The sequence below is a fragment of the Somniosus microcephalus genome, chromosome 33 (assembly GCF_052327205.1).
Source record: "Somniosus microcephalus isolate GS21.2 chromosome 33, FLI_Smic_1.0, whole genome shotgun sequence".
In the NCBI taxonomy this organism is placed as follows: domain Eukaryota; kingdom Metazoa; phylum Chordata; class Chondrichthyes; order Squaliformes; family Somniosidae; genus Somniosus; species Somniosus microcephalus.
In genome coordinates this window covers 26802384-26827294 of record NC_141019.1, presented here as the reverse complement: position 1 = coordinate 26827294, position 24911 = coordinate 26802384, and the positions used below count along the sequence as shown (strand labels likewise).

General features: G+C 44.3%; 1 protein-coding gene across 1 annotated transcript in view; it reads right to left on the bottom strand.

Moving 5' to 3' along the window:
* LOC147097034 (sonic hedgehog protein-like) overlaps positions 1–23215 on the bottom strand; it is a 115827-nt gene extending 92612 nt beyond the window's left edge. The window contains exon 1 of the mRNA XM_085972775.1: positions 22822–23215. Within this exon, the coding sequence (XP_085828901.1) occupies positions 22822–23127 (306 nt within the window). The 5' untranslated portion in view covers positions 23128–23215. The remainder of the gene's footprint in view (positions 1–22821) is intronic.
* Positions 23216–24911: the final 1696 nt, after the last annotated feature.

Below are 24911 nucleotides of genomic sequence, written 5' to 3'. Positions count from 1 at the left end.
GAGGGGATCTCATTGAAACTTATAAAATTCTAACAGGACTGGACAGACTAGATGCAGGAAGGATGTTCCCGATGGTCGGGGAGTCCAGAACCAGGGGTCACAGTCTAAGGATAAGGGGTAAGCCATTTAGGACAGAGATGAGGAGGAATTTCTTCACCCAGAGAGTGGTGAACCTGTGGAATTCTCTACCACAGAAGGCAGTAGAGGCCAATACATTAAATATATTCAAGAAGGAGTTAGATATATTTCTTAAGGCTAAAGGGATCAAGGGATATGGGGAGAAGGCAGGGACAGGGTACTGAATTTGGATGATCAGCCATGATCTCATTGAATGGCGGAGCAGGCTCGAGGGGCTGAATGGCCTCCTCCTGCTCCTATCTTCGATGTTTCTATGTTTCAAATTGATCTCAATATGGGCAAGTGTGAGGTCATTCACTTTGAACCCAAGATAAATTGGAATATTTTCTAAATGGTGAGAAACTAGGTACTGTAGATGGGCAGAGATACTTATTGGGCCATGTACACAAATCATTTAAAGCTAGTAGACAGATACAAAAAACAAATCTAAAAGGCTAATCGCCTTTATCTCAAGAGGGCTGGAATACAAAGGGGAGGAAGTGATGCTTCACTTTTATAGAGCCTTGGTCAAATCCCATCTGGAGTACTGCATTCAGTTCTGGGCACCGCACTCCAGGAAGGATATATATTGGCCTTGGATTGGGTGCAGCGCAGATTCCCCTGAATGCTACTGTGGCTTAGAAAGTTAAATTATGAGGACAGGTTGCATAAACTTTGCTTGTATTCACTTGAGTATAGAAGATTGAGGGGTGATCTAGTGTTTAAAATGTTAGAAGTATTTGATAGGGTAGATACAGAGGAACTATTTTCTCTGATGGGGGACTCAAAAAGCAGGACAAATTCAATCCGGCCAATTACCGCCCCATCAGTCTACTCTCAATCATCAGCAAAGTGATGGAAGGTGTCGTCGACAGTGCTATCAAGTGGCACTTACTCACCAATAACCTGCTCACTGATGTCCAGCTGAATTCCAGAGGTGAGGTGAGAAGGACTGCCCTCGACATCAAGGCAGCATTTGACCGAGTGTGGCATCAAGGAGCCCTAGTAAAACTGAAGTCAATGGGAATCGGGGGGAAAACTCTTCACTGGCTGGAGTCATACCTAGCACAAAGGAAGATCGTTGTGGTGATTGAAGGTCAATCATCACAGCCCCAGGACATCGCTGCAGGAATTCCTCAGGGCAGTGTCCTAAGCCCAACCATCTTCAGCTGCTTCATCAATGACCTTTCCTCCAACATAAGCTCAGAAATGGGGATGTTCGCTGATGACTGCACAGTGTTCAGTGCCATTCACAACTCCTCAGATAATGAAGCAGTCCATGTCCGTATGCAACAAGACCTGGACGACTTTCAGGCTTGGGTCGAAAAGTGGCAGGTAATATTCGCACCACAGAAGTGCCAGGTAATGACTATCTCCAACAAGCGAGAGTCTAACCATCGCCCCTTGACATTCAACGGCATTACCATCACCGAATCCCCCACCATCAACATCCTAGGGGTCACCATTGACCAGAAACTTAACTGGACCAGCCACATAAATACTGTGGCAACAAGAGCAGGTCAGAGGCTAGGTATTCTGCGGCGAGTGTCTCACCACCTGACTCCCCAAAGCCTTTCTACCATCTACAAGGCACAAGTCAGGAGTGTGATGGAGTAATCTTCACTTACCTGGATGAGTGCAGCTCCAACAACACTCAAGAAGCTCGACACCATACAGGACAAAGCAGCCCGCTTGATCTTCACCCCATCCACCCCCTTAAACATTCACTCCCTCCACCACCGGCGCACCGTGGCTGCAGTGTGTACCATCTACAAGATGCACTGCAGCAACTCGCCAAGGCTTCTTCGGTAGCACCTCCCAAACCCGCGACCTCTACCACCTAGAAGGACAAGGGCAGCAGGCACATGGGAACACCACCACCTCCATGTTCCCCTCCAAGTCACGCACCCTCCTGACTTGGAAGTATATTGTTGATCCTTCATCGTCGCTGGGTCAAAATCCTGGAACTCCCTCCCTAACAGCACTGTGGGAGCACCTTCACCATATGGACTGCAGCGGTTCAAGAAGGCGGCTCACCACCACCTTCTTAAGGGCAACTAGGGATGGGCAATAAATGCTGGCCTCGCCAGCGACGCCCACATCCCAGAAACGAATTTTTTAAAAAGGAACAAGAGGACATAACCTTAAAATTAGAGCTAGGTCATTTACTACTTCACACAAAGGGTAGTAGAAATCTGGAACTCTCTCCCCAAAAGGCTGTGGATGCTGGGTCAATTGAAACATTCAAGACTAAGATAGATAGATTTTTGTTCGGTAAGGGTATCAAGAGATATGTAGAAAAGGTGGGTAAATGGAGTTGAGATACAGATCAGCCATGATCTAATTGAATGCAGAACAGGCTACTCCTGTTCCTATGAAGAGGATTGTTCTTTTCTGTAAAAGTAACATCAGTAAGCATGCTGGTTAGTTCAGCTAGACTACATAACGCTGCATTTGATTTTGTGTACTGTCATGGCTTGCACAGAGCAAATTTAATGAGATCCCTTTCCTAAAACCTCCAACTTCAATGGAACATCTTTGCTCCATTATATCTATGTCAGAATAGGACTATAGTAGTTGATAGTAGACTATAGTAGAGCGGCGGACTTGGGTGTGGAGTGAGGAGCACGGCTTAAAAGCGGCAGCGAGGCGAGGCCCGACCAGAGCGGCGGACCTGGGTGTGGAGTGAGGAGCGCGGCTTAAAAGCGGCAGCGAGGCGAGGCCTGACCAGAGCGGCGGACCTGGGTGTGGAGTGAGGAGCGCGGCTTAAAAGCGGCAGCGAGGCGAGGCCCGACCAGAGTGGCGGACCTGGGTGTGGAGTGAGGAGCACGGCTTAAAAGCGGCAGCGAGGCGAGGCCCGACCAGAGCGGCGGACCTGGGTGTGGAGTGAGGAGCGCGGCTTAAAAGCAGCAGCGAGGCGAGGCCCGACCAGAGCGGCGGACCTGGGTGTGGAGTGAGGAGCGCAGCTTAAAAGCGGCAGTGAGGCGAGGCCCGACCAGAGCGGTGGACCTGGGTGTGGAGTGAGGAGCGCGGCTTAAAAGCGGCAGCGAGGCGAGGCTTACCAATTCAGCAGCGAGAGAGAGAGGTAAAAAGTAATCAAAGTGTGATGTCACCAGAAAGCAGGTAAGTGATTGGTTGGTGAGTATTTCTCTCTCTCTCCTTTTTTTTCCAAACTTAAACTCTGTGGTTTATAGTTTCTAAGCTCTGAGGTGTAGCGGGGGCTGCTGGTAACCAAAAATTTAACTTAATTTAAAGGAAGTAAAGGGTAAGTCATGTCAGGACAGCTCAGCCCCGTAGTTTGCTCCTCCTGCACTATGTGGGAAATCAGGGACACTTCCTGTGTCCCTGACGACCATGTGTGCGGGAAGTGTGTCCAGCTGAAGCTACTGACAGACCGCATTGCGGCACTGGAGCAGCGGATGGATAGATATTGGAGCATTCGCGAGGCTGAGGAAGTCGTGGATAGCAAGTTTAGGGAGGTGGTCACACCACAGGTAAAGGTTGCACAGGCAGAAAGGGAATGGGTGACCATCAGGCAGAATACTAGGCACAGGCAGGTAGTGCAGGAATCCCCTGGGGTCATCCCCCTCTCGAACAGTTATACCGTTTTGGATACTGTTGGGGGGGATGGCTTAACAGGGGAAGGCAGCAGCAGCCAACCTCCTGGCACCAGGGGTGGTTCTGCTGCACAGGATGGGAGGAAAAAGAGGGGTAGAGCTATAGTGATAGGGGATTCTATTGTAAGGGGAATAGATAGGCGTTTCTGCGGCAGCAAACAAGACTCCAGGATGGTGTGTTGCCTCCCTGGTGCAAGGGTCAAGGATGTCTCGGAGAAGCTGCAGAAAATGTTGGAAAGGGAGGGTGAACAGCCAGTTGTCGTGGTGCACATAGGTACCAACGATATAGGTAAAGAACGGGATGAGGCCCTAAAAGCTGAATATAGGGAGTTAGGAGGTAAATTAAAAAATAGGACCTCAAAGGTAGTAATTTCAGGATTGCTACCAGTGCCACATGCTAGTCAGAGTAGAAATAGAAGGATACTTCAAATGAATACGTGGCTAGAGGAATGGTGCAAGGGGGAGGGATTCAAATTCCTAGGACATTGGAACCGGTTCTGGGGGAGGTGGGACCAGTACAAACCGGACAGTCTGCACCTGGGCAGGACCGGGACCGATGTCCTTGGGGGAGTGTTTGCTAGTGCTCTGGGGGAGGGTTTAAACTAAAATGGCAGGGGGTTGGGAACCTGAGCAGGGAGACAAGGGAAACAAGGATAGAAGCAAAAGACAGGAAGGAGAAAAACAAAGGTGGCAATCAGAGAAATCAAGGGTTTAAAACAAACATGGCCACAGTAAATAATAATTCTAAAAGGTCTAAGAGCGTTAAAAAAACAAGCGTGAAGGCTTTGTGTCTTAATGCAAGGAGCATTTGTAATAAGGTGGATGAATTAGCAGCACAAATAGAGGTAAATGAATATGATATGATTGGAATTACGGAAACATGGCTCCAGGGGAACCAAGGCTGGGAACTCAACATCCAGGGGTATTCAATATTCAGGAAAGATAGGCAAAAAGGAAAAGGAGGTGGGGTAGCATTGCTGGTTAAAGAGGGGATTAACACAGTTGTAAGGAAAGATATTAGCTCTGATGATGTGGAATCTGTATGGGTAGAACTGAGAAATACCAAAGGGCAGAAAACGTTAGTGGGAGTGATGTATAGACCCCGAAACAGTAATGCAGATGGCATTAAAAGGGAAATTAGAGAAGCGTGCAATAAGGGCACAGCAGTCATCATGGGTGACTTTAATCTACATATAGATTGGGCTAACCAAATTAGTAACAATACTGTGGAGGAGGAATTCCTGGAGTGTATACGGGATGGTTTCCTGGACCAATATGTCAAGGAACCAACTAGGGATCAGGCCATCTTAGACTGGGTATTATGCAATGAGAAAGGATTAATTAGCAATCTTGTTGTGCGAGGCCCCTTGGGTCGGAGCGATCATAATATGATAGAATTCTTCATTAAGATGGAGAGTGAAGTAGTTGACTCAGAGACTAAGGTCCTGAATTTAAATAAAGGGAACTATGATGGTATGAGACGCGAGTTGGGTAGGATTGATTGGGTAATGTCACTCAAAAGGTTGACGGTGGATAGGCAATGGCAAACATTCAAAAATCGCATGGATGAACTACAGAATTTGTTTATCCCAGTTTGGCATAAAAATAAATCAAAAAAGGTGACTCAACAGTGGCTAACAAGGGAAATTAGGGATAACATAAGATCCAAAGAGAGGACATATATATTGGCCAAAAAAAGCAGCAAACCTGAGGATTGGGAGCAATTTAGGATTCAGCAAAGGAGGACAAAGGGATTAATTAAGAGGGGGAAAATAGATTATGAAAGTAAGCTTGCAGGGAACATAAAAACTGACTGTAAAAGCTTTTATAGATATGTGAAGAGAAAAAGATTGGTGAAGTCAAGCGTAGGTCCCTTACAGTCAGAATCAGGGGAATTTATAATGGGGAACAAAGAAATGACAGACCAATTAAATACATATTTTGGTTCTGTCTTCACAAAGGAGGACACAAATAACCTCCCAGAGATGTCGGGGAACATAGGGACTAATGAGAGGGAAGAACTGAAAGAAATCAGTATTTGTAGGGAAATGGTGTTGGGGAAGTTGACGGGATTGAAGGCCGATATATCCCCAGGGCCTGATAATCTACATCCTAGGGTACTTAAGGAAGTGGCCCTGGAGATAGTAGATGCATTGCTGGTCATCTTCCAGAACTCGATAGACTCTGGAACAGTACCCATGGATTGGAGGGTAGCTAATGTTACCCCACTATTCAAAAAAGGTGGTAGAGAAAAAGTGGGGAATTATAGACCGGTAAGCCTGACATCGGTAGTGGGGAAAATGCTAGAGTCCATTATAAAAGATGTAATAGCAGAGCACTTGGAAAGCAGTGACAGGATCGTACAAAGTCAACATGGATTTACAAAAGGTAAATCGTGCTTGACTAATCTACTGGAATTTTTTGAGGATGTAACTGGTAAAATAGATAAGGGAGAGCCAGTGGATGTGGTGTATTTGGACTTTCAGAAGGCTTTCGATAAGGTCCCGCATAAGAGATTAGCGTGCAAAATTAAGGCACATGGGATTGGGGGCAAGGTATTGACATGGATAGAGAACTGGTTGGCAGATAGAAAGCAAAGAGTTGGAATAAACGGGTCGCGTTCCGAGTGGCAGGCAGTGACTAGTGGGGTACCGCAAGGATCGGTCCTAGGACCCCAGCTGTTCACAATATATATTAATGATCTGGATGAGGGAATTGGATGTAGTATCTCCAAATTTGCGGACGACACAAAGCTGGGTGGGAGGGTATGCTGTGAGGAGGATGTCGTGAAACTCCAGTACGATTTGGACAGGTTGGGTGATTGGGCAGAAACATGGCAAATGGGCAGAAACATGGCAAATGCACTATAATGTGGATAAATGTGAGGTTATCCACTTTGGTGGCAAAAACAGGAAGGCAGATTATTATTTGAATGGCAATAGATTGGGAGAAGGGGAAGTGCAAAGAGACCTGGGTGTTCTTGTGCACCAGTCGCTGAAGGTAAGCATGCAGGTGCAGCAGGCGGTTAAGAAGGCAAATGGTATGTTGGCCTTCGTAGCAAGAGGGTTCGAGTACAGGAACAAGGATGTCTTGCTGCAGTTGTACAGGGCCTTGGTGAGACCGCACCTTGAGTATTGTGTGCAGTTTTGGACGCCTTATCTGAGGAAGGATGTTCTTGTCATGGAAGGAGTGCAGCGAAGATTCACCAGGCTGATACCTGGGATGGCAGGAATGACTTATGAGGAGAGATTGTGTCGATTGGGCTTATACTCACTGGAGTTTAGAAGATTGAGAGGGGATCTCATCGAAACCTATAAAATTCTGTCAGGCCTGGACAGACTAGATGCAGGAAGGATGTTCCCGATGGCCGGGGAGTCCAGAACCATGGGTCATAGTCTAAGGATAAGGGGTAAGCCATTTAGGACTGAGATGAGGAGGAATTTCTTCATCCAGAGAGTGGTGAACCTGTGGAATTCTCTGCCGCAGAGGGCGGTGGAGGCCAGTTCATTAAATATATTCAAGAAGGAGTTGGATATATTTCTTAAGGCTAAAGGGATCAAGGGATATGGGGAGAAGGCAGGGACAGGGTACTGAATTTGGATGATCAGCCATGATCTCATTGAATGGCGCAGCAGGCTCGAGGGGCCGAATGGCCTACTCCTGCTCCTATCTTCTATGTTTCTATGTTGATACATCAGTTTGGAATGCCATAAGTGGTCATATTCAAGTGTGTGCTTACAGTCCATACTAAAGCCAGCAGAAGTTGGTTTCATTTTTGCATTACCTTGGTGCTATCCTCAGGTCATGGTGCTTCTCCCTAATCTCCTTCCAAGATCTTTGGGTTTCTGAGCCCATGCTTAGCAATCCACATCCAGGCCTGAAAAGATCATCCTGCTTTTCATTCAGCTGACTAAGGAGGGAGATCAAGTCACAGGCTAAAAAAACTTGGTTTGTGAATAGCCATTAATTAACAATTCTGGTTTCTTCACTGCACAGCTTTATTTACGGATAGTTCACAAGAAATTAAACAGCTTATTAGCTGCTTGAGAAGTATGAAGACATACACCATCAGTGCACTTATGTGCCGTTTGGCTGGTTTCTGCCAAGCATGATTATTGAACTTCAGGTACAAAGCCAACCAGAGGGAACCTACATGCATCCACCAGTTTGATGAACAGGTGCAACTCAAACAAAAAGAGGTGAATTTAACCCTTCTTTCTAACGGATGAAAATATATGGAAAACTGCACTCAGGGAGCTTGGATTGGAAGATTGAGGCTGCAATGCTGTCGCCCGATCACTGACCCACGCTCCCTGCAAGCATGGCTCCCCAGGATCATGGAATTAGCCATGTACTCCATTGTGTTCAAAATAAGTGAGCAGAAACCACTCTGACCAGAGGGTAAGGAAATAGCTGAGATGCGTCCATAGTAATTAAATTAAGAGGGGGGGAAGAAATAAGAATATTTTAACCCCTGGGTTTCATTCCACTTTAAATGCACTTTTACCTCGAGGGAGTGCTGGCGATGGCTGATGTGTGCTTCTCCCATCATTCAATACACTCCCAAATATAAGAGGAGACAATCTCCGATGTTCCAACTGCATTGCAGACGTAGGTTTTCATTGCCTACATAACAACAGTCACTAGCACTTCAAAATTAATTGACTTTGAGATACTTCACATGACAAAGCATTTAATAATTTTTTTCAATACATTATTGGTTGATCTCCCCTGACATTGCTAATGTGTAGTCTGGAATCTCGTGCCTGGTCGTGATGTTTAGTTGCCAAGATAGAGCTGTGTTTAGCCCTTTAAGGCGATTGTCCAGGTGGTTGGTACCTGTGGTTGGTTCTTGGTTCCTTTACTTTTTCCTATTGTTCCTACAGTAACATGCCTGCCATGAATCACATCTGGAGATGTACTCTGGTGTACTCACGGCTAAAAGTGAAAACTCAGGGCAGAATTGGGCTCAGCTGTGATCAAATAGCCTGCCGACGCTCACGGTCAAGGCTGATAATATGAATAATGGCGACTTGCGCAAGACAACAGAGGGTGATTAGTACCCGTGGACCCGACCCCAGCCTTCAGGTGGGGAAAGGTGAAAACCAGTGGAGAAAAATTGGCAAGAAAAAAATAACAAAAGTGAGATCTAGTCCAGAAATCCCTTCTACGTGATCAAAGACCTGGTCATTGGCTGAATTATCATTTCATTTAAAAGTTGTCTGAAAGAAACACCAGACTATTTGCTTCTCAACATAAAAAGAATAGGCACAGTTCTTTCACTGTCATGGATGCAAATGTCACAAATAAAAATGTGGAACTAATTAAAAAAAACTTTGCATTTATTAGATGAAAATGTCATTTTTAAACCACATACTGCCTTCCTGTCTTCACTCAAACTGTCAAGTGCAAGTTTTGCTCAGACAAACTTGGGCATTTAAGTTGCAAGATTTGTGCTGATTTTGATGTCTATCTTGCTACACTTCACACGTTATCCGCGTGATCTCCCACACTGGAAGTTGTCTGCAACTGATGGACTTTCTGGTAAATCAGTAAAAATGATGCTTGTTGACGACTTCCTAATTTACCTGTGATGAAATAACTCTGTGTCCTGATATTTGTACTTGTACTTGTAATGTCTGGAATGTTCCACCGGGGGGAACCACTAATGCTCCTCCCTGGCCCCGCCCCTCTTCTGGTATGTTCTACCAAGGGCTCGGGCGATGATGAACTCTGTTAACTCTGCCATGATTCTTACTTAATAAAAGGCTTCAGTCTTAAGCTTTAACTTCACGGATTCGGGCAGTTATTTGGCACATCATTACCACAACCTTCTCCTCGAATAAATGTTTCTGGCTCTAACCTATTATAAAACGAAGTCTCCATTAGCTCCATTTTACTTTCTGTAAAAGCAGATTACATTTGTTAATTGAAAATTATGGAATGACCTCCATAAACCTTTTACATTCTGTGCAGTGCAATAACTGCAATGTTCAAGGAAGCAGTGGAAAAAGATTTGCATCAGTTACTCTAAATTGAATTATCTTACCACTTCATTTGCATATAGAAAATAATTTAACTTAAAGAGGAATATTTTTTCATCACTATTATAAACTAAGGTTTCATAATTTTAAGCTTTTGCTATGTGCAGTGCTCTGTGATGAGATCACACATGCATACCCAGGAAAAGTGGTGTCCTCTTTTACAAACTGTCCTTCAACAGGCCAACAGGGAGAGCTGTGCTAAATCAGGCTATCAACCAGGGAAAGCGATGCACAAAGGGCATTTGAATGTTGCTCTCCCAAAATCTGATTCGTAAGATAAAAGTGCCTAAAATCTATTCAATTATCATTCTTCTAGACTATGACCTTGAAATTACTCTGTGTAAATACTAGCACACAAAGGCTTAACACATTCAAATGAAATTCCTTTGTTCGCTATTATATCAGAGGAGTTGACCCATTTAAAATCATCTCCGCTAAAACAGTAGACAAAGGAATTTCATGTGAACATGTTACACATTGATACGCTAGAACCAGTGAAATCGTAAAATTGAGAAAGACTTAGGATGACTTGCACACAGCTTTGATTTTTTTTTAATTTGTTTTCCTTCCCGAGGAGCTTTATTCCATTTAGTGACTTCCCCTGGCAACCCAACTAAGATGGGGAATTCACTGTGTGGGGAATAGTCAGTGTGAACCTGCATCGTGTCACTCTATAGTGCAGCACATTGATCCATCAACCTCCCACATCACTGGACTCAAGTCATCCAACAGGACAATATCACATAGCACAACTGGCTGCAACAAGTATTTGTAATCCTTCTAGAGGCTGTATTATGATTTACCACCCCTGCCGTCTCCCCACCCCTACCCCCAGTTAAATACAAGCTTCCTCAAACTGTTCCAAGCTTATGAATGTCCCATTACACCTCTCAACAACAACTTGCATTTACATAGCGCCTTTAATGTAGAAAAACACCCCAACGCACTTCAGGAGGTGTAATCAGGTGGATGCCGAGCCAAAGGAGGAGATATTCGGAGGGGTGAGCAAAAGCTCAGTGGGTTTTAAGGAGGGTCTTAAAAGGGGTAGAGGGAGGTGGAAAGGCAGAGGGGTTTAGGGAAGGAATTCCAGAACATGGGACCTGATTGGCCGAAGGCATGGCCACCAATGGTGGGGCAAAGGGAGGAGACGGATGCATAAAAGGCCAGAGTTGAAGGAACAAAGAGGGGGGGCGGTGGGAGGAGTTGTAAGGCTGGAGTAGGTTACAGAGATAGGGAGGGGCGAGACCATTAAGAAATATAGACATAAGGATGAGAATTTTAAACTGGATGCAGTGGGAGACCAGGAGCCAACGTAGATCAGCAAGGACTTGATGGGAGCCAGGATAGGATACCAGCAGCAAAACTTTGGATGAACTGAAGTTTGTGGCGGGTGAAGGAGGTCAGCCAGGGGAGCAGTGGAATAGTCGAGTCTGCAGGTCACAAAGGCACGGATGACTGTTTCAGCAGAAGATGGGCTGGGGGAGGGGTAGAGGCGGAGGATATTACAGAGGTGGAAGTAGGCGATCTTGGTGATGGAGAGGATATGGGGTAGAAAGCTCAGCTAAGGGTCAAATAGGATGCCGAGGTTGCAAGCAGTCTGGTTCTGCCTGAGACAGTGGCCAGGGAAGGGGATGGAATCAGTGGCAAAGGTACAGAGTTTATGGCAGGGGCTAAAGACGACAGTTTTGGTGTTGCCAACATTTAAGTGGAGGAATTGCGGCTCATCAAAGACCGAATGTCGGACAAGCAATCTGACAACACAGAAGCAGTGGAGGAGTCAATAGAAGTGGTGGCGACGTAGAGCTGGGTATTATCACATTACATGTGTAAGCTGACCCCATGTCTGCGGATGATAGCACCAAGGGGCAGCATGGAGACGAGGAAGAGGAGGGGGCTCAAAGACGAGGAGAATTTTAAGAGGTGAGAAGGGTGGAATAAGGTAAGGTGCTCTAAGCAGGAGAAGGTGTCAGAGCAGCAGTGGGAAGAGACCAAGGTGTGATTTGGTGATGAGGGCCACACCGCCACATGGCAGTGGGAGGTATAGTCAGGCAGAGAGGCTTCTGTAAGAGGCGAGGTGTCACCAGTGTGCCAAGTGTACGAGTGTCAGCTGTGGCTCAGTGGGAAGTACCCTCGCCTCTAAGTCAAAAGGTTGAGGGTTCAAGTCCCACTCCAGACACTTGAGAACAAAAAATCTAGGCTGACCCTCCAGTGCAGTACTGAGGGAGTGCTGGTCTGTTAGAGATGCCGTCTTTCGGGTGAGACGTTAAACTGAGGCCCACCTGCTCTCTCAGGTGGACGTAAAAGATCCCATGGCACTATTTTGAAGAAGAGCAAGGGAGTTATCCCTGGTGTTCTAGCCAATTTATCCCTCAATCAACATCACTAAAACAGATTATCTGGTCATTATCACATTGCTTTCTGTGGGAGCTTGCTGTGCGCAAACTGGCTGCCGCATTTCCTACATTACTACAGTGACTACACTTCAAAAAGTACTTCATTGGCTGTAAAGCGCTTTGGGGTGTCCAGTGGCTGTGAAAGGCGCTATAGAAATGCAAGTCTTTCGTTTCTTTCAAGTTTCAGTCAAAGCCATGATATCAGTGCAATCACCCATGTGGATGTCAAGGGCCTTGTTTGTGGCTGAATGGACATTCTGGAACTAAATACGGAGGTTTTTCTTCTGCTGGCAGAGTACAAGGGGGCAGTGGGATGAGCAGGATGAGAAGGTTGGCGAGGTTAGCCCCCAATAGGCACGCTGAATGGCGAGGTCGGCAAGAGAGTGGGATGGGGCAGTTGGAGTGGAGCCACAGATTCAGACACTGTGTTGCTCTGTGGAAAAGAGGATGGCAATAAGCAAACAAAACACAGGTATCCATAAGATTTTACCTTACCTGCCAGCCAGCCATCAGTTATGTCTTCTTCCTTAAACCTCCTACCTATGCTTGAATATGTGAGGATAACGGAGTCATGGCCGCAGCCAAGGTAACTGGTATGTATTTCTGGAGTCACAGCCTGTACTATCCAAAGAGTAAGCGCACTGATTAGTAAATGGACACAGTCAATACTGCCCAAGACATTCATCACTGGAGAGGTGAGAAATTACAAGGAAGTTTGGTTCTTAGTTGTGGCTGTGGGGATGTTGGTAAGCCACTGTGTTGTTAGGGGGTGGGGGCGGGAATTCTCCAGTCCAGGTGTGACCTTTGAAATAACTGAAGGCATTGCCTTTGTACTGAGAAAGCTAGGTGTATGGCCAAGGCCCATAGTGCAGAACATCACCCAAGGTTGGAAAGAATAGCAGAGAAGACAAGATACATCAAAAAGTAATGATTAGGGAATAGCAAGCTTGGGTTTTAAAAGCCTGCTGATTGTCAGTGGAAAGAAAATGTCAAGTTTCACAGTTCTGAGGTACTTGGAAAGAATGAGTTGCAGTAAGAGATGTTGTGATGAGTCTTGATTTCAACAGTTTCAAAACAGCAAAGATGCCTACAGTTGCTCCATCTGGGAGTCGGAAAGATGCTGGTAACATGTATAATGAATGCAGTAGTAGCACTGCTCGAGTGTAAATTGTAGCTTCATGTCATTGAAGTAGAATTTAACTTCTCCCACTTGTCAAATACACCTTTTTGGTGAATCTAAATCTTGCTCAGACTAATCAATAACAAATATCTTGTCTAGATCCTGGGGGCTTGTTGGCCATTTTCTGTAGTGCTATCAGAAAGGAATCCTGTTCACCATTTTAAAGCTTGCAATCCCTACTTTCAAAATGGGCTTTTAAGCTGCGTGTTTTTTTTTTATTCGTTCATGGGATGTGGGCGTCGCTGGCAAGGCCAGCATTTATTACCCATCCAGCATCTATTACTTATTCTAATCCTTCATGGCATAACCAACATTGTGGAAGCTTTCCTGGGCTTTTCAGAGGGTAGATACAGCACTTGGTGCGCTTTCTAGATGACTTAGCCCAGGAATGTTCCACTGACCCCCCAACTGGAAAGGGTGCATTTGTGAATGTTGGGTGGGAGCAGGATTGGGCTTGCCTATGGTGCCCTCTAGAGTCAAAATAGCTGGTCAACACTCTCCGTCTAGGATTACACCTGAAGAGATGCCACTTGGGCAAGTTACCAGAGGACAACCGGCACCCTTGGAACTGTACCCCGCCATGAACCAATGTCTTCAGGAAAAGAAATCATGGAAATTGAGTGAGTAGCATCTTTGCGTCAGTCAGTCAATCGGCGCAGAGTGCGCTGATGGGATTCATCTACATGATTAACTTCATGGAGTCATCACAGCACACTGCTCTGCAATGAACACTGCAGTGCAAACTGCAGCATTAAAGGTAGTTGAGGCAGTTCATAGCATAAAATGCACCAAAAGAAATGGAATAGAATTAACCCTCAATTTCCAATCATCAAGTCACACACACTGAATGTCTTTTTTAATCATTGGTGCAGTGCCACTAGATGTTCTACTACCTTGGAAACAATATAGCACATTTACTCACTCACTGGAGATATCTTGAAGTACGCTCCATGTTCACTTTTTCTTTGCAATAGGAAACACCTCAGGAGATGTATTACAATTAGAATCTGCTTAAAATTAGCTGCTTAAGGCTTCCCCGATGGTTCCAATGATATAATCAATGCCCTGATGTGGAACTGGGCCATACAGACCAGGAAAGTCCCTAGATCGCTCCCCAATCAGTGCTAAGTTAACTGATCTAAGCTGTGATGGCAGTTGGGTTGCTGTTGTTGACCTGAGTGGTCCTGGACTAGGGTCAGGGAAAATCGGTCAGAGTTCCACTCCTGATAGTTGTGCAGTGACCACTGCTGGCAAATGCATATGTATGGCCATTGAGAGAGAACACAATCAGGCTTGGCTATGATACCATGCACAATTCAAGTAACGTGCCAACACTCACTGTCTCAGCTCATTAGCCACTTGATCAAGGTACTAGAGGGCAGTTGACAGTCATGGAACTGCCCCCAGCAAAAGTCAGTGGCTTCAGGACAAAGAGGGACATAATTGGAGGAAAAAGGATAATTTAAGAAACATCAAACTCTTGCCTGGTAAACCAGAACAAATCTTCGGAGGTCCCTGCTGTGAGTACATTTTTTGATAGTGGACACTTTTTCAGACCTTATGACCGATCTGTACCATTATTTCAACACAAATATCACATGAATACCCCCAGTAGTTGGATTCAATTTGGCAATAAGGAGACTTCTTATTTAACAGAATATATTTCAATGGGAATTCTCACGAAGTGAATACTGTATTCCTGACGTCAGCATAAAGTTTGCTGGTAAAGTGATCAAATATAGTGATAATAAACAGCCAACTGGAAATGCATGTTTTACAATAAGTAATGAAGAAAAATACAACAGCAGCATAGTCCCGTGGTAGCACTCTGATCTGTCCCGTGTGTGAAGCTGGATGTTGATGCTGTGAATGGCTTCCTGCTATGAAGCCAAGGCTTGAGCTCTCCACCTGCTGTTTCAGCAGAATTATAGATATTGCCCAGGGAATTATAAACAATTTGTTAGCAACTGCAGTATTGCAAAATGTACTTTTTACTTCTCCAATACTACAGGTGTGCAACACAAAACCTTTATAGTTTTGACAAATCCTGTTTTCTATTTTTACAGTAGATTACATTAATTTCAGACCTCCTAATCCAAATTGAAGTCATTCCCACTAGCATACGACCATTTCTGTTCCAAACCTTAAATCACATTGTAATACATTTCTTAACTCCTGACAGTGCAGCTTGACTTATCAAATGAAAGGATTAGAAGTGATCATTGCACATCCCAATTTGACAATAGCGGCAATGTTAGCATAATACACTACACTGCAATAGAATGTTGTATGGTCCATGCGATTGCGGGGGGGGGGGCGGAATCAGGATTATTAAAGTTGCTTTACAGAGCTTGGATGGCACAGTAACTGAGAATATGGGATCGAAGGGATAAATGTTACAATTTAGCATTCCCAGACAGAAAGCTGGTCTTCATGCCCAAGTTCTCGATATGCACTCCTGCTGTGCAAAGCTCTGCATTGGGAGTGTTAGATCATAACATTTATCCAAGAGTTTAAATGCAGCCCAAACTGAGGAAATGCATGTTTCTTCTGCCCGACACCAAGAACCCAAAGTGAAATGGGTTTGGGCAATCTCAATCCAGTTCTTAGGGATGAGGTGACAATGCAAAATTGGCAGTCTCAATCAAAAAAGAACATGCCAATGGTTAGTAAGGGAAATTTTATAATGGTGTTTTTGGGGATCATCTTGAGGTTTGGGTATTCCCATTCCCAATGATACCCGTGCCGCCCGCCCCGCCCCCCCAAAAAAGTTGTTTTATAGATTTTTAAAATTAATTTTCTACTTGTGTTTGTGACAGCTACAGAAGATACGGTTTTTAATCTTTTATATAATTTTCTTACAATGGAAATCACATCTGAACAATCTGTTCAGATCTTTAATAAAGCATGTTGCACTGTTTGATACGTGTACAGCCATTGTCAGTTAGTCTTCTGATCATTGCCTGTTTTGTATCTGACTAATAATATCATTGTGGCTGATATCATGTTTTGCCTTCACAATAGAACCTGTTTGAAAAACAAAAGAGGCAAAAAAAGAAAAAGAGGCAAGAAGAAAATGTCCATTCTGCCACGCCATAGAGGTGAATAAAATGATCCACAATTAATCTTCCCAACTGCTACCTTACTTATATACTCAAATATTCTGCTGAATGTTATTTTAATGTGAGATTTAATTGAATGCATGTTAAATTAGTAACTGTCTTGCACCTCTTAGATGTATCACAGATTGAATCAATACATTTAGACAAACAGCACAACAGGCCAATTAAAAAGCTAGATTTATTTTAACTGGTTTTAAACAATACTTTAACCCTGGGAAAAGCTTCTCAAGATTTCCAAATCAAACAGAAATCAGCTTTAAGAAAGAAATGGTCTTACTAAAAAATACAGAATACACAGCACAGAAACAAACCATTCGGCCCATCTAGTCTATGCTGATGTTTATGCTCCACACGAGTCTCCTCCCATTCCACCTACCTCATCTCAACCTTTCAGCATATCTTTCTATTCCCTTTTCTCTCATGTACTCGTCTAGTTTCCTTTTGAAAGCATACAAGCTATTTACCTCAACCACTTCCTGTGGTTGCGAGTTCTACATTCTAACCATGACAAGGAATTCAAAGGTTGCTATGTAGTTGGGGGTTCTCAACGAATAGATCAGTGATCATTATAACAACTTACACTTATCTAGTGCCTTTAATGTAGAAAGCTTTACAGAGGCAGAATCAGCAAAATAAATGTATGTCGAGCCAAAGAAGCAGCTGTTAGGAGGGGTGACCAAAAGCTTGGTCAAAAAGGTGGGTTAGAAGGAGAGGGAGGTGAAGAGGTGGAGAGGCTTAGACAGGGAATTCCAGGTCGTATGGGCTAGGCAGTATAATGTGCATGCAGGCATGATACCACTTGGGTATAATGGGGATGAAATGTGTCTTGGGTGACAGCTCATCGGCAGCTTGTATTACACCCTGCCCAATTTTCTTTCCCATTAACTTCAATTGGGTGGAATGTAAAATGGGTTGTGGGTGCGCTATCACCCAAGACAAATTTCATCCCCAAATATCCGAGTGTCCCTCTTAGGGCTGCTATACTGCACTCTGGGATTTGGGCTGCCTACTTTAACTGTGGCTATTTAGTTTCCCAATTAAAGTGGGTAATTGAGTCTATGGTACAGAGAATTAGAGTGTGTAAGTAGGGAACACAATAGTTACTGCTAATTGGGAAATTTTCCTTATTTTTGTAGATTTTACGTTTGCACTCTTATCATGAAAATTAAACCCTTGTAAATGTTTGTCATGTTTTTGCAGAAGTGGCCAGGTACAAAACTAAAGCCACAAAAAAATGTCATTAAACTTGTTCGCACAAAACTTTAGCCTTTTGAAAATAACCTAATTTACAGAATTTTATGCTGCCCGCTGTACTCAATGGAGTGTGAGCGACATTATATTTAGCTTGCACATAAGATAATATGAATATTGTGTGAAAATGTATGGGAAGAGACACTACTAAAGCAGATAAAAAGTTTTAAGAATTGGAGCATTTTCATATTTTTTAAAAATAAAATTACATTAGTTTGCATATTGTCAGGTGTTTTGAGTTGAGAGTTTACAAGGTACTGATGTTTGTGGCCTGGGGAGAGAGAGGGCCAGTGCAAAGGGAGAAAAATCAGTGCTACTTTTAAAACATCTGCATCCCCTCATCTCTCTGCTTTGTGATATTTTCTTAACAACAGCTTCTCACTGCCACAGTAAATGTGACAAGGCCTTTAAAAAAATAAATATAAAAGCGTTTTTTCCTATTGCCTCCTTTATTGTTCTCTAGGGGCCTGCTCCATGTCAGATCTTTTTCCTAGTTGACAAGCTATGGTATCCCCAACTTGCTGACCACTTTTGCTTTCCCTGGTTAGCAAATGGAACAATGGCAATTGTGAAAAACTGACACTTAAACGATTCCCCCGACATTTAAATATTGAATAATTCTGAAATTATGCAGCCACTTTCAAAAAAAGGCAGTATACTGAAGCTGAAAACCGCAAAGAGGCAGATTTCTGACAATAAACTAGACAGGTTAAGTGAGTGACATAGTTATGTTGTACATTTTCTGAAAATCATGTCCTGATTGTGGAAGTCATGTTGGGGTTTAAAAAGGAAGTCTCACCCATCATTAACCCTTTAAATCAGTAAAGTTAAAACAACATCCTTTCTGGGAGGGTCATGTCTGTTTCTGTTGCCCTTTTAACATTGAACAAAGCTTGTTCATACATCAGGTGAATTTTGGGGAGGTTGCAATTCCATTCACTCTTAAGAGTTACATTTAATTTGCAACAGTGACGGAAGCATCCTCTGCTTCCCGCTTAAGTAAGTATGTTACATGTATTTTGGCAAGCAGCAAAAATTCTTTAGAAGTAGCAAATGTGGGCTCTACTGATACCACAATGGATAACTGCAGTGTGTTCATAGAATCATACAGCACAGAAGGAGGCCATTTGGCCCATTGTGCCTGTGCCGGCTCTTTGAAAGAGCTCTCCAATTAGTCCCACTCCCCCGCTCTTTCCCCATAGCCCTGCAATGTTTCTTCCTCTTCAAGTATATATCCAATACCCTTTTGAAAGTCACTATTGAATTTGCTTCCACCGCCCTTTCAGGCAGCGCATTCCAGATCATAACTCGCTGCGTAAAAAAAAATTCTCATCTCGCCTCTGGTTCTTTTGCCAATTACCTTAAATCTGTGTCCTCTGGTTACCGACCCTCTTGCCAGTGGAAACAGTTTCTCCTTATTTATCAAAACCTGTCATAATTTTGAACACTCAAAACCCTTCATAATTTTGAACACAAAATGTGTGTTGTGGTACCCAACTATATAGACACAGGTCAGTTCCAGATTAGATCTTTGCTTTGTGGTGAACTATTGGATCTCAGCCGGGACAGCAATGAAGGCACTACAGTTGGGTCTTCGTGTCCCTGACTGCTGTCCAATAACCCCTGCCAAGGGGTGCATGTGTGGACACTGGGCGAGGCCAGGATTGAGCCCACAGTCAAAGAGCCTGCCAACACTTACTATCAAGGTTCAGACATGAAGAATGGCCACATGGGTGAAGTACCAGAGGGCTACCAAGGCCCATGGAACTGTGGCCCTGCACGTTACTGCTTTTGGAATAGATGGGGATACGAGAGAGAAAACTAGGGGTAGCAGAAAGAAAATAAAAAGTGAATGTATATCCTGGCACAAAATAGTGTGAATTTGCATTTTACCATTAAATAATGGTTCTTTAGTATTCAAAGGGAATGATCCTGTTGCATTGAGTTAACTGTGATTGATCCAGACAGCTACAAACACTTAATTCATGGGTAGGAGGAAACTTTTATCAAGACACAAAATTGGACTAAGATTGTACATTTGTGCAATAAAACTTGACTTGCAGTGGAAAGTTATCACATCAAGGATGATCTGAAAAAGATTAATTTCATCCTTTTATTGTCATATTTAATTAGAAACATTCTGTTACCCTCAGTTCCAAGACTAGAGTAAGAAAATAACTATCCATTAACATGCTATGTATCAAGATTTTGATTATGTGCTGCAAATTCAAATCTGTTGCCGAGTTGGAGCAATTGATTTTGTACATGGTGTGGAGATAATTAATCCAATCGGAGTTCACAGTAAAATGCCCACCACATTAGCCTCAGAGCCAGGGCTTCAAGGAAGGTTTGCATCAGGCTGTAGAAATGGCAGATGAGAATCTCATGTTGATGTCAGCTAGAAATCAAAGATCTGCGCCTTCATGGATGGGTAGTTTAATACCCCCAGTGCAGGGGCTGATTCAGGAGGGGAGACCCAGCCCCCAAAACAGCAGGAGTTGTGTTCACATTGGGTCACCCTCATCTGAACTGAATGTGTTCTCTATGGAGCTAAAATTATAAGCTTCCTAAGATGGTGTAGAAATAAAGAACATTTATTTATTTCCCTTCCTATTTTCTTCTCAAAGTCGACAACACATTAGGGTACAATTCCAAATGCTTCCTGGCTACCCTTCGCATACAAGGTTGAGTGTCAGGGCTATTCCTTCATGTAGTCATCACAGCTTACTGTCCCCTCCATTGTCATCCCACACCCAATTCTGACGAGGGGTTTCAGGATAGTGATAAGAAGCAGGAACCCTGCCCGAAATCCCCCCCAACCCCACCCTCCTTGGCCTGAGGACACTGAGGCCAACTGTGCACCCTGGCTGAGATTGACCAATTCAACATGAACAAGGGAATGAGCCAGAGACCCTCTTTGATCTACAGTGGTTCAGTGCCCCAAGTGGAGCATTTGCCCAGCTGAGCAATGGGGCAGAACAAAAAGGACATTGATCAAATTTACAGTATTAAGGAAACAAACATGTACATGTTTGGTTTTAAAATCTTAATTCAGTTCTAAAAGAATCAGAAATTAAATGACCATCTTTTCATTTTGTTACCCCCCTCCCCAACTTCTTTCTATTACATGGCATTTGGCTTTTTCTGTTTTCTGGGTTTGGGGGTGTGTTCTATTCCCAGTGGAATATGTCACCCCTAATGGTCTTTGATGTAAATTATCTATTAACTCGAGCTAAACAGTCACTGAAACCTTTAATCTCTATTTTTATCAGCTCACGGTCGGTAATAACAATTGAAACACTGATTAGAATCCTCTTTGACCAATTATTACAAGGGGAAACAGTGCTGTGTGTCGGTGTGGGTGGGCACAGATTATTCACCAGCAAGGCTTTACAAATTATTTTATATTTACAATAGAAAACACCAGCTCGCCTTGAAAGCAGAAAAGGCTGAATGTGTAAAGAGACCTCAGTATCTCAGAAATACCATCCCCGAATGACTAAATAAAACATTGCAATTCACACCCGACCTAAACTAGAAGTTGCCTTTTATTTTTAATGAGTCTGATAACCCAAACCTCGATGCCCATTATAGGTGTCAGCCGTGGAATGGTGTTTAGAGGCTGCTGCCATCTCTCCTGTTTTAAATGCGAGTGTGTCATTCAGGGATTCTCTCCTCCCCCCCTGGTGCTACTCTGTGTCCTCCCCGGCCGCTCTGCCCATCTTCTTAACACTACCGAGGCTGGAAAATGGAGCGGCTAAAGGTCATCAGAAAACTCCTGCACAGCCCACACTCACACACACACACACACACACACACACACACTACATGATAGCTGAGGCATTTTGGAGATCTTCATCCAGGCATCCCGTGCGAGGCAGCAACTGGCGAGAGACAGAGGGAGAGGGAGGGAGGTGGTGGTGTAGCAGCGAGCGTGTCTGCCAGACAAGAGAGAGATGGAGAGGACGTGAGGATCGCTCCAGGGGGGGGGGCCCCGAGGCGGCCTCCTCCCGGCCCCCAATCTCCATAGCAACGGGATGCAGGACTGTCTGATCCCGACACCGTCTCCATAACATCGGGATGCAGGCTCTAGTCACCATGGTATCGAGTCCTGAGCATCTCCCAGCCAGTCCTGGCTGGCTAGAGGTCACCCCAGTAATAGCTGAAGGGAAAAGCGAGAGAGAGAGAGAGAGAGAGAACGTGTGTGTGGTAGAGTGAGAGGATAAGAAAGGCGGCAGCAAAGATCAGCAGCGTTCTTTCCATATCAAACTCTGCCTCACATACATTTCAGGGTGCTGTGTGTTTGTTTCTTGTCCTAAAACTACACTCCAGGCTTGTTCGTGCACTGAAGCTATGCTCCATGGTCATTGTCTATATATAGAACACACCAGCTTGGGAAGAGATGATGGAGCCCGCAGCATCTCTCGTTAAATAATACATTTCCAACACTACCCTCTCGCTTCAATCACAACATCTGACGAGGTTTGCAAAGGATTCCAAAAATAAAGAATAATGTATGAAGTGCTCTTGAATGGCGCGGGGCTCCGCTCTGACAGAATGCGAAGTGCTACCTTGCAGAGGAGAGGGGGAGGAAATTCGAAATTCCTAGCCATGCTCCAAAATGTGGGGTTCCCAAATTACCGAATCATTCAGTCAATTCAATGCCGAATGAACGCGTTCTAAATGGAACGAATATGAGCATTTTTTTTAAACCCAACCAACCTTTTAAAGAGCAACATTTTTAAAAGCAGAATCAGGAACCCTCCCCAGCCCCGTCTCTCTGCCCCAGTTAAATGCAATGCTTCAAAAATTATGAAGGGGGGGGGGGGGGAATAAATAAATAAATAAATAAATAATGAATTAAACATACGATGGTATCGTTCTAAATGGCGCTGGCTGAATAAAAAGATAAGGATGTGGCTATCGAAGCCCAGCTTAAGGTGCTCTTGGTTCGGCTTCCCCTCTGATAATCTGTTAAATTAGCCCGTAATTCTCAATAAATAAGAATAAAAAGAGGAGGAGGGGGGGATCTATTAAAACCGACGTGCTTTAGTTCTTGCCCGCTGGTCCCTGGTTGAATGGCAGGATTCCTCTTACCTGTGTCATGAGGCGATCAGCCCCGGTGTCCTCCTCGTCTTTGAATATAATGTCAGGATTGTAGTTGGGAGTCAGCTCCTTGAATTTCTCGGAATTGCGGCTGATTTTGCCCTCGGATCTGCCGCTAGCCCCCAGGGTCTTCTCGGCAACATTGGGGATGAACTGCTTGTAGAGAAGAGGACTGAGCTTTCTGGACGGTCTCCTCCTGCCGTAACCCCGGCCGGGTCCACAGCTCTGGACCGGGACAAGGAGGCAGCAGCAGCAGCAAAGTAGACCGAGTCGAGCTAATTCCGAGCCCGGCTGCATCTCCCCGCCTCTCGCCGGCTGCAGATCTCTTTGAAATCGGCTGCTCCCGGAGGACTAGCGCACACTGCCGGAGATAGACACTCTCTCCTCTCTGGCACAGCCATGGAACAAAAATAAAGCAGCGACGCGCCACCAAGAGAGGCAGTCCCTCATCCGGCGCGTTCCCGCCTGGTCACCTCCTTGTGTGAGACAGACAGACAGAAAGTACAAGCAAAGATTAGCCCCCTCTTAACTGACAGCTCAGTCCCCACATAAACCCCTCAATCTACACAAGGCACTCAACAAGAACCTTCTTTAGTGCCAGGGGTGGGGGAATCAGAAGTGCTTTGACCCAGTCCCTAAGTTACAGCTGATTTATAAACACAGAATTGGAATTTGTAGACTTTAGGCAAAAGTAAAGCCCAATATAAAAAAACCCAACTGCATATCAAAATGTATGGAAATGCTAGTGATTCAATCTCATTATTTTCTGTGGAGCTGTTTTGGGACAGAATGGATGATTTTAAATTGTTTCTTTTTTGGCTCGTGTGTAAAATGCCGTGTCAACTATGCAGAAAGAATTGCGAGGGGTATTAATACAGCTGACGAACTCTTTACACTCGTATTTGCAAATGGACAAAAAATGTTGCATCTCTGCCGAATTATTACTTGACATTCTCAGTAATAGCACTGAAACATCTGTACCCGTGTACCGAAACATCTGCGGCAGAGAGGGGAATTGGATGTTTTTTGAAAATATTCAGCGAAAAACCGTGCCCCCTTAATTTCATCTCATTTCCCCGTTCTCTCCCTGATTCACACACACATAAAGCGTGGAGTCGATCCCACCAGTAAACACATCGTCCTGATGTGCGAATATAGATGCAGTGGTCCATTCTCCCAATGCGGATTAATATCTGCGCCAATTGACTGATGTTAGGTTGGTCACTCTGGACCAGCAGTCCAAACGGGGGAAGCTTTTCATATTTAACGCGGTCTGCACTTGCTTATTATGTTCGAAGTTTACAACAATGTCATAGTTGCGCAGGTATATAGGGATCCTATTTACTGTCAGGTGGGGGTGGGTTGCAGCCGAAGGTGACACTCGAAACCTCCCCACAGCGCTGGACTGACCTACTATGTATTTCCAGGTTCTTTTTTCTTTTATTTGTGCACCTACTCAAGCCTGTCCAACACTACAATGTGACTACTTAACATGCCTGGCAGTACTGTACGAACGAAACAATCACAGCAATGGGTCGGAGACGTATACCTGCCTACAAAGACCATCAGCCCAATCCGAAATAAGGGTGTGGTGGATCGACTGCTTATTCAATCACAATAAAAACAAACATATATACACTATATAAGCAGATACAGGTACAGGTTTGTTTGATATACAATGCATACATCTTCCTGTACCACTTATATATTGTAAAACTGTAGGTAAAGCTATGGCTCAGTGGTACTACTATTGTCTCTCAATCAGAAGGTCATAGGTTCAAGCTCCCACTCTAGGACTTTAGAATATAATCCAGGCTGACACTTCAGTGCAGTACTGAGGGAGTGCTGCACTGTCGGAGGTGCTGTCTTTTGGATGAGACGTTAAACTGAGGCCCCGTCTGCTCTCTCAGGTGGATGTAAAAGATCCCATGATACTATTTCGAAGAAGACCAGGGGAGTTCGCCTGGATGGCAACATTTATCTCTCAGGCAACGCCACTAAAAAACAGAGTATCTGGTTATTTATCTCATTGCTGTTTGAGGGACTTTGCTGTGTAATTGGCTGCCACATTTCCCTATATG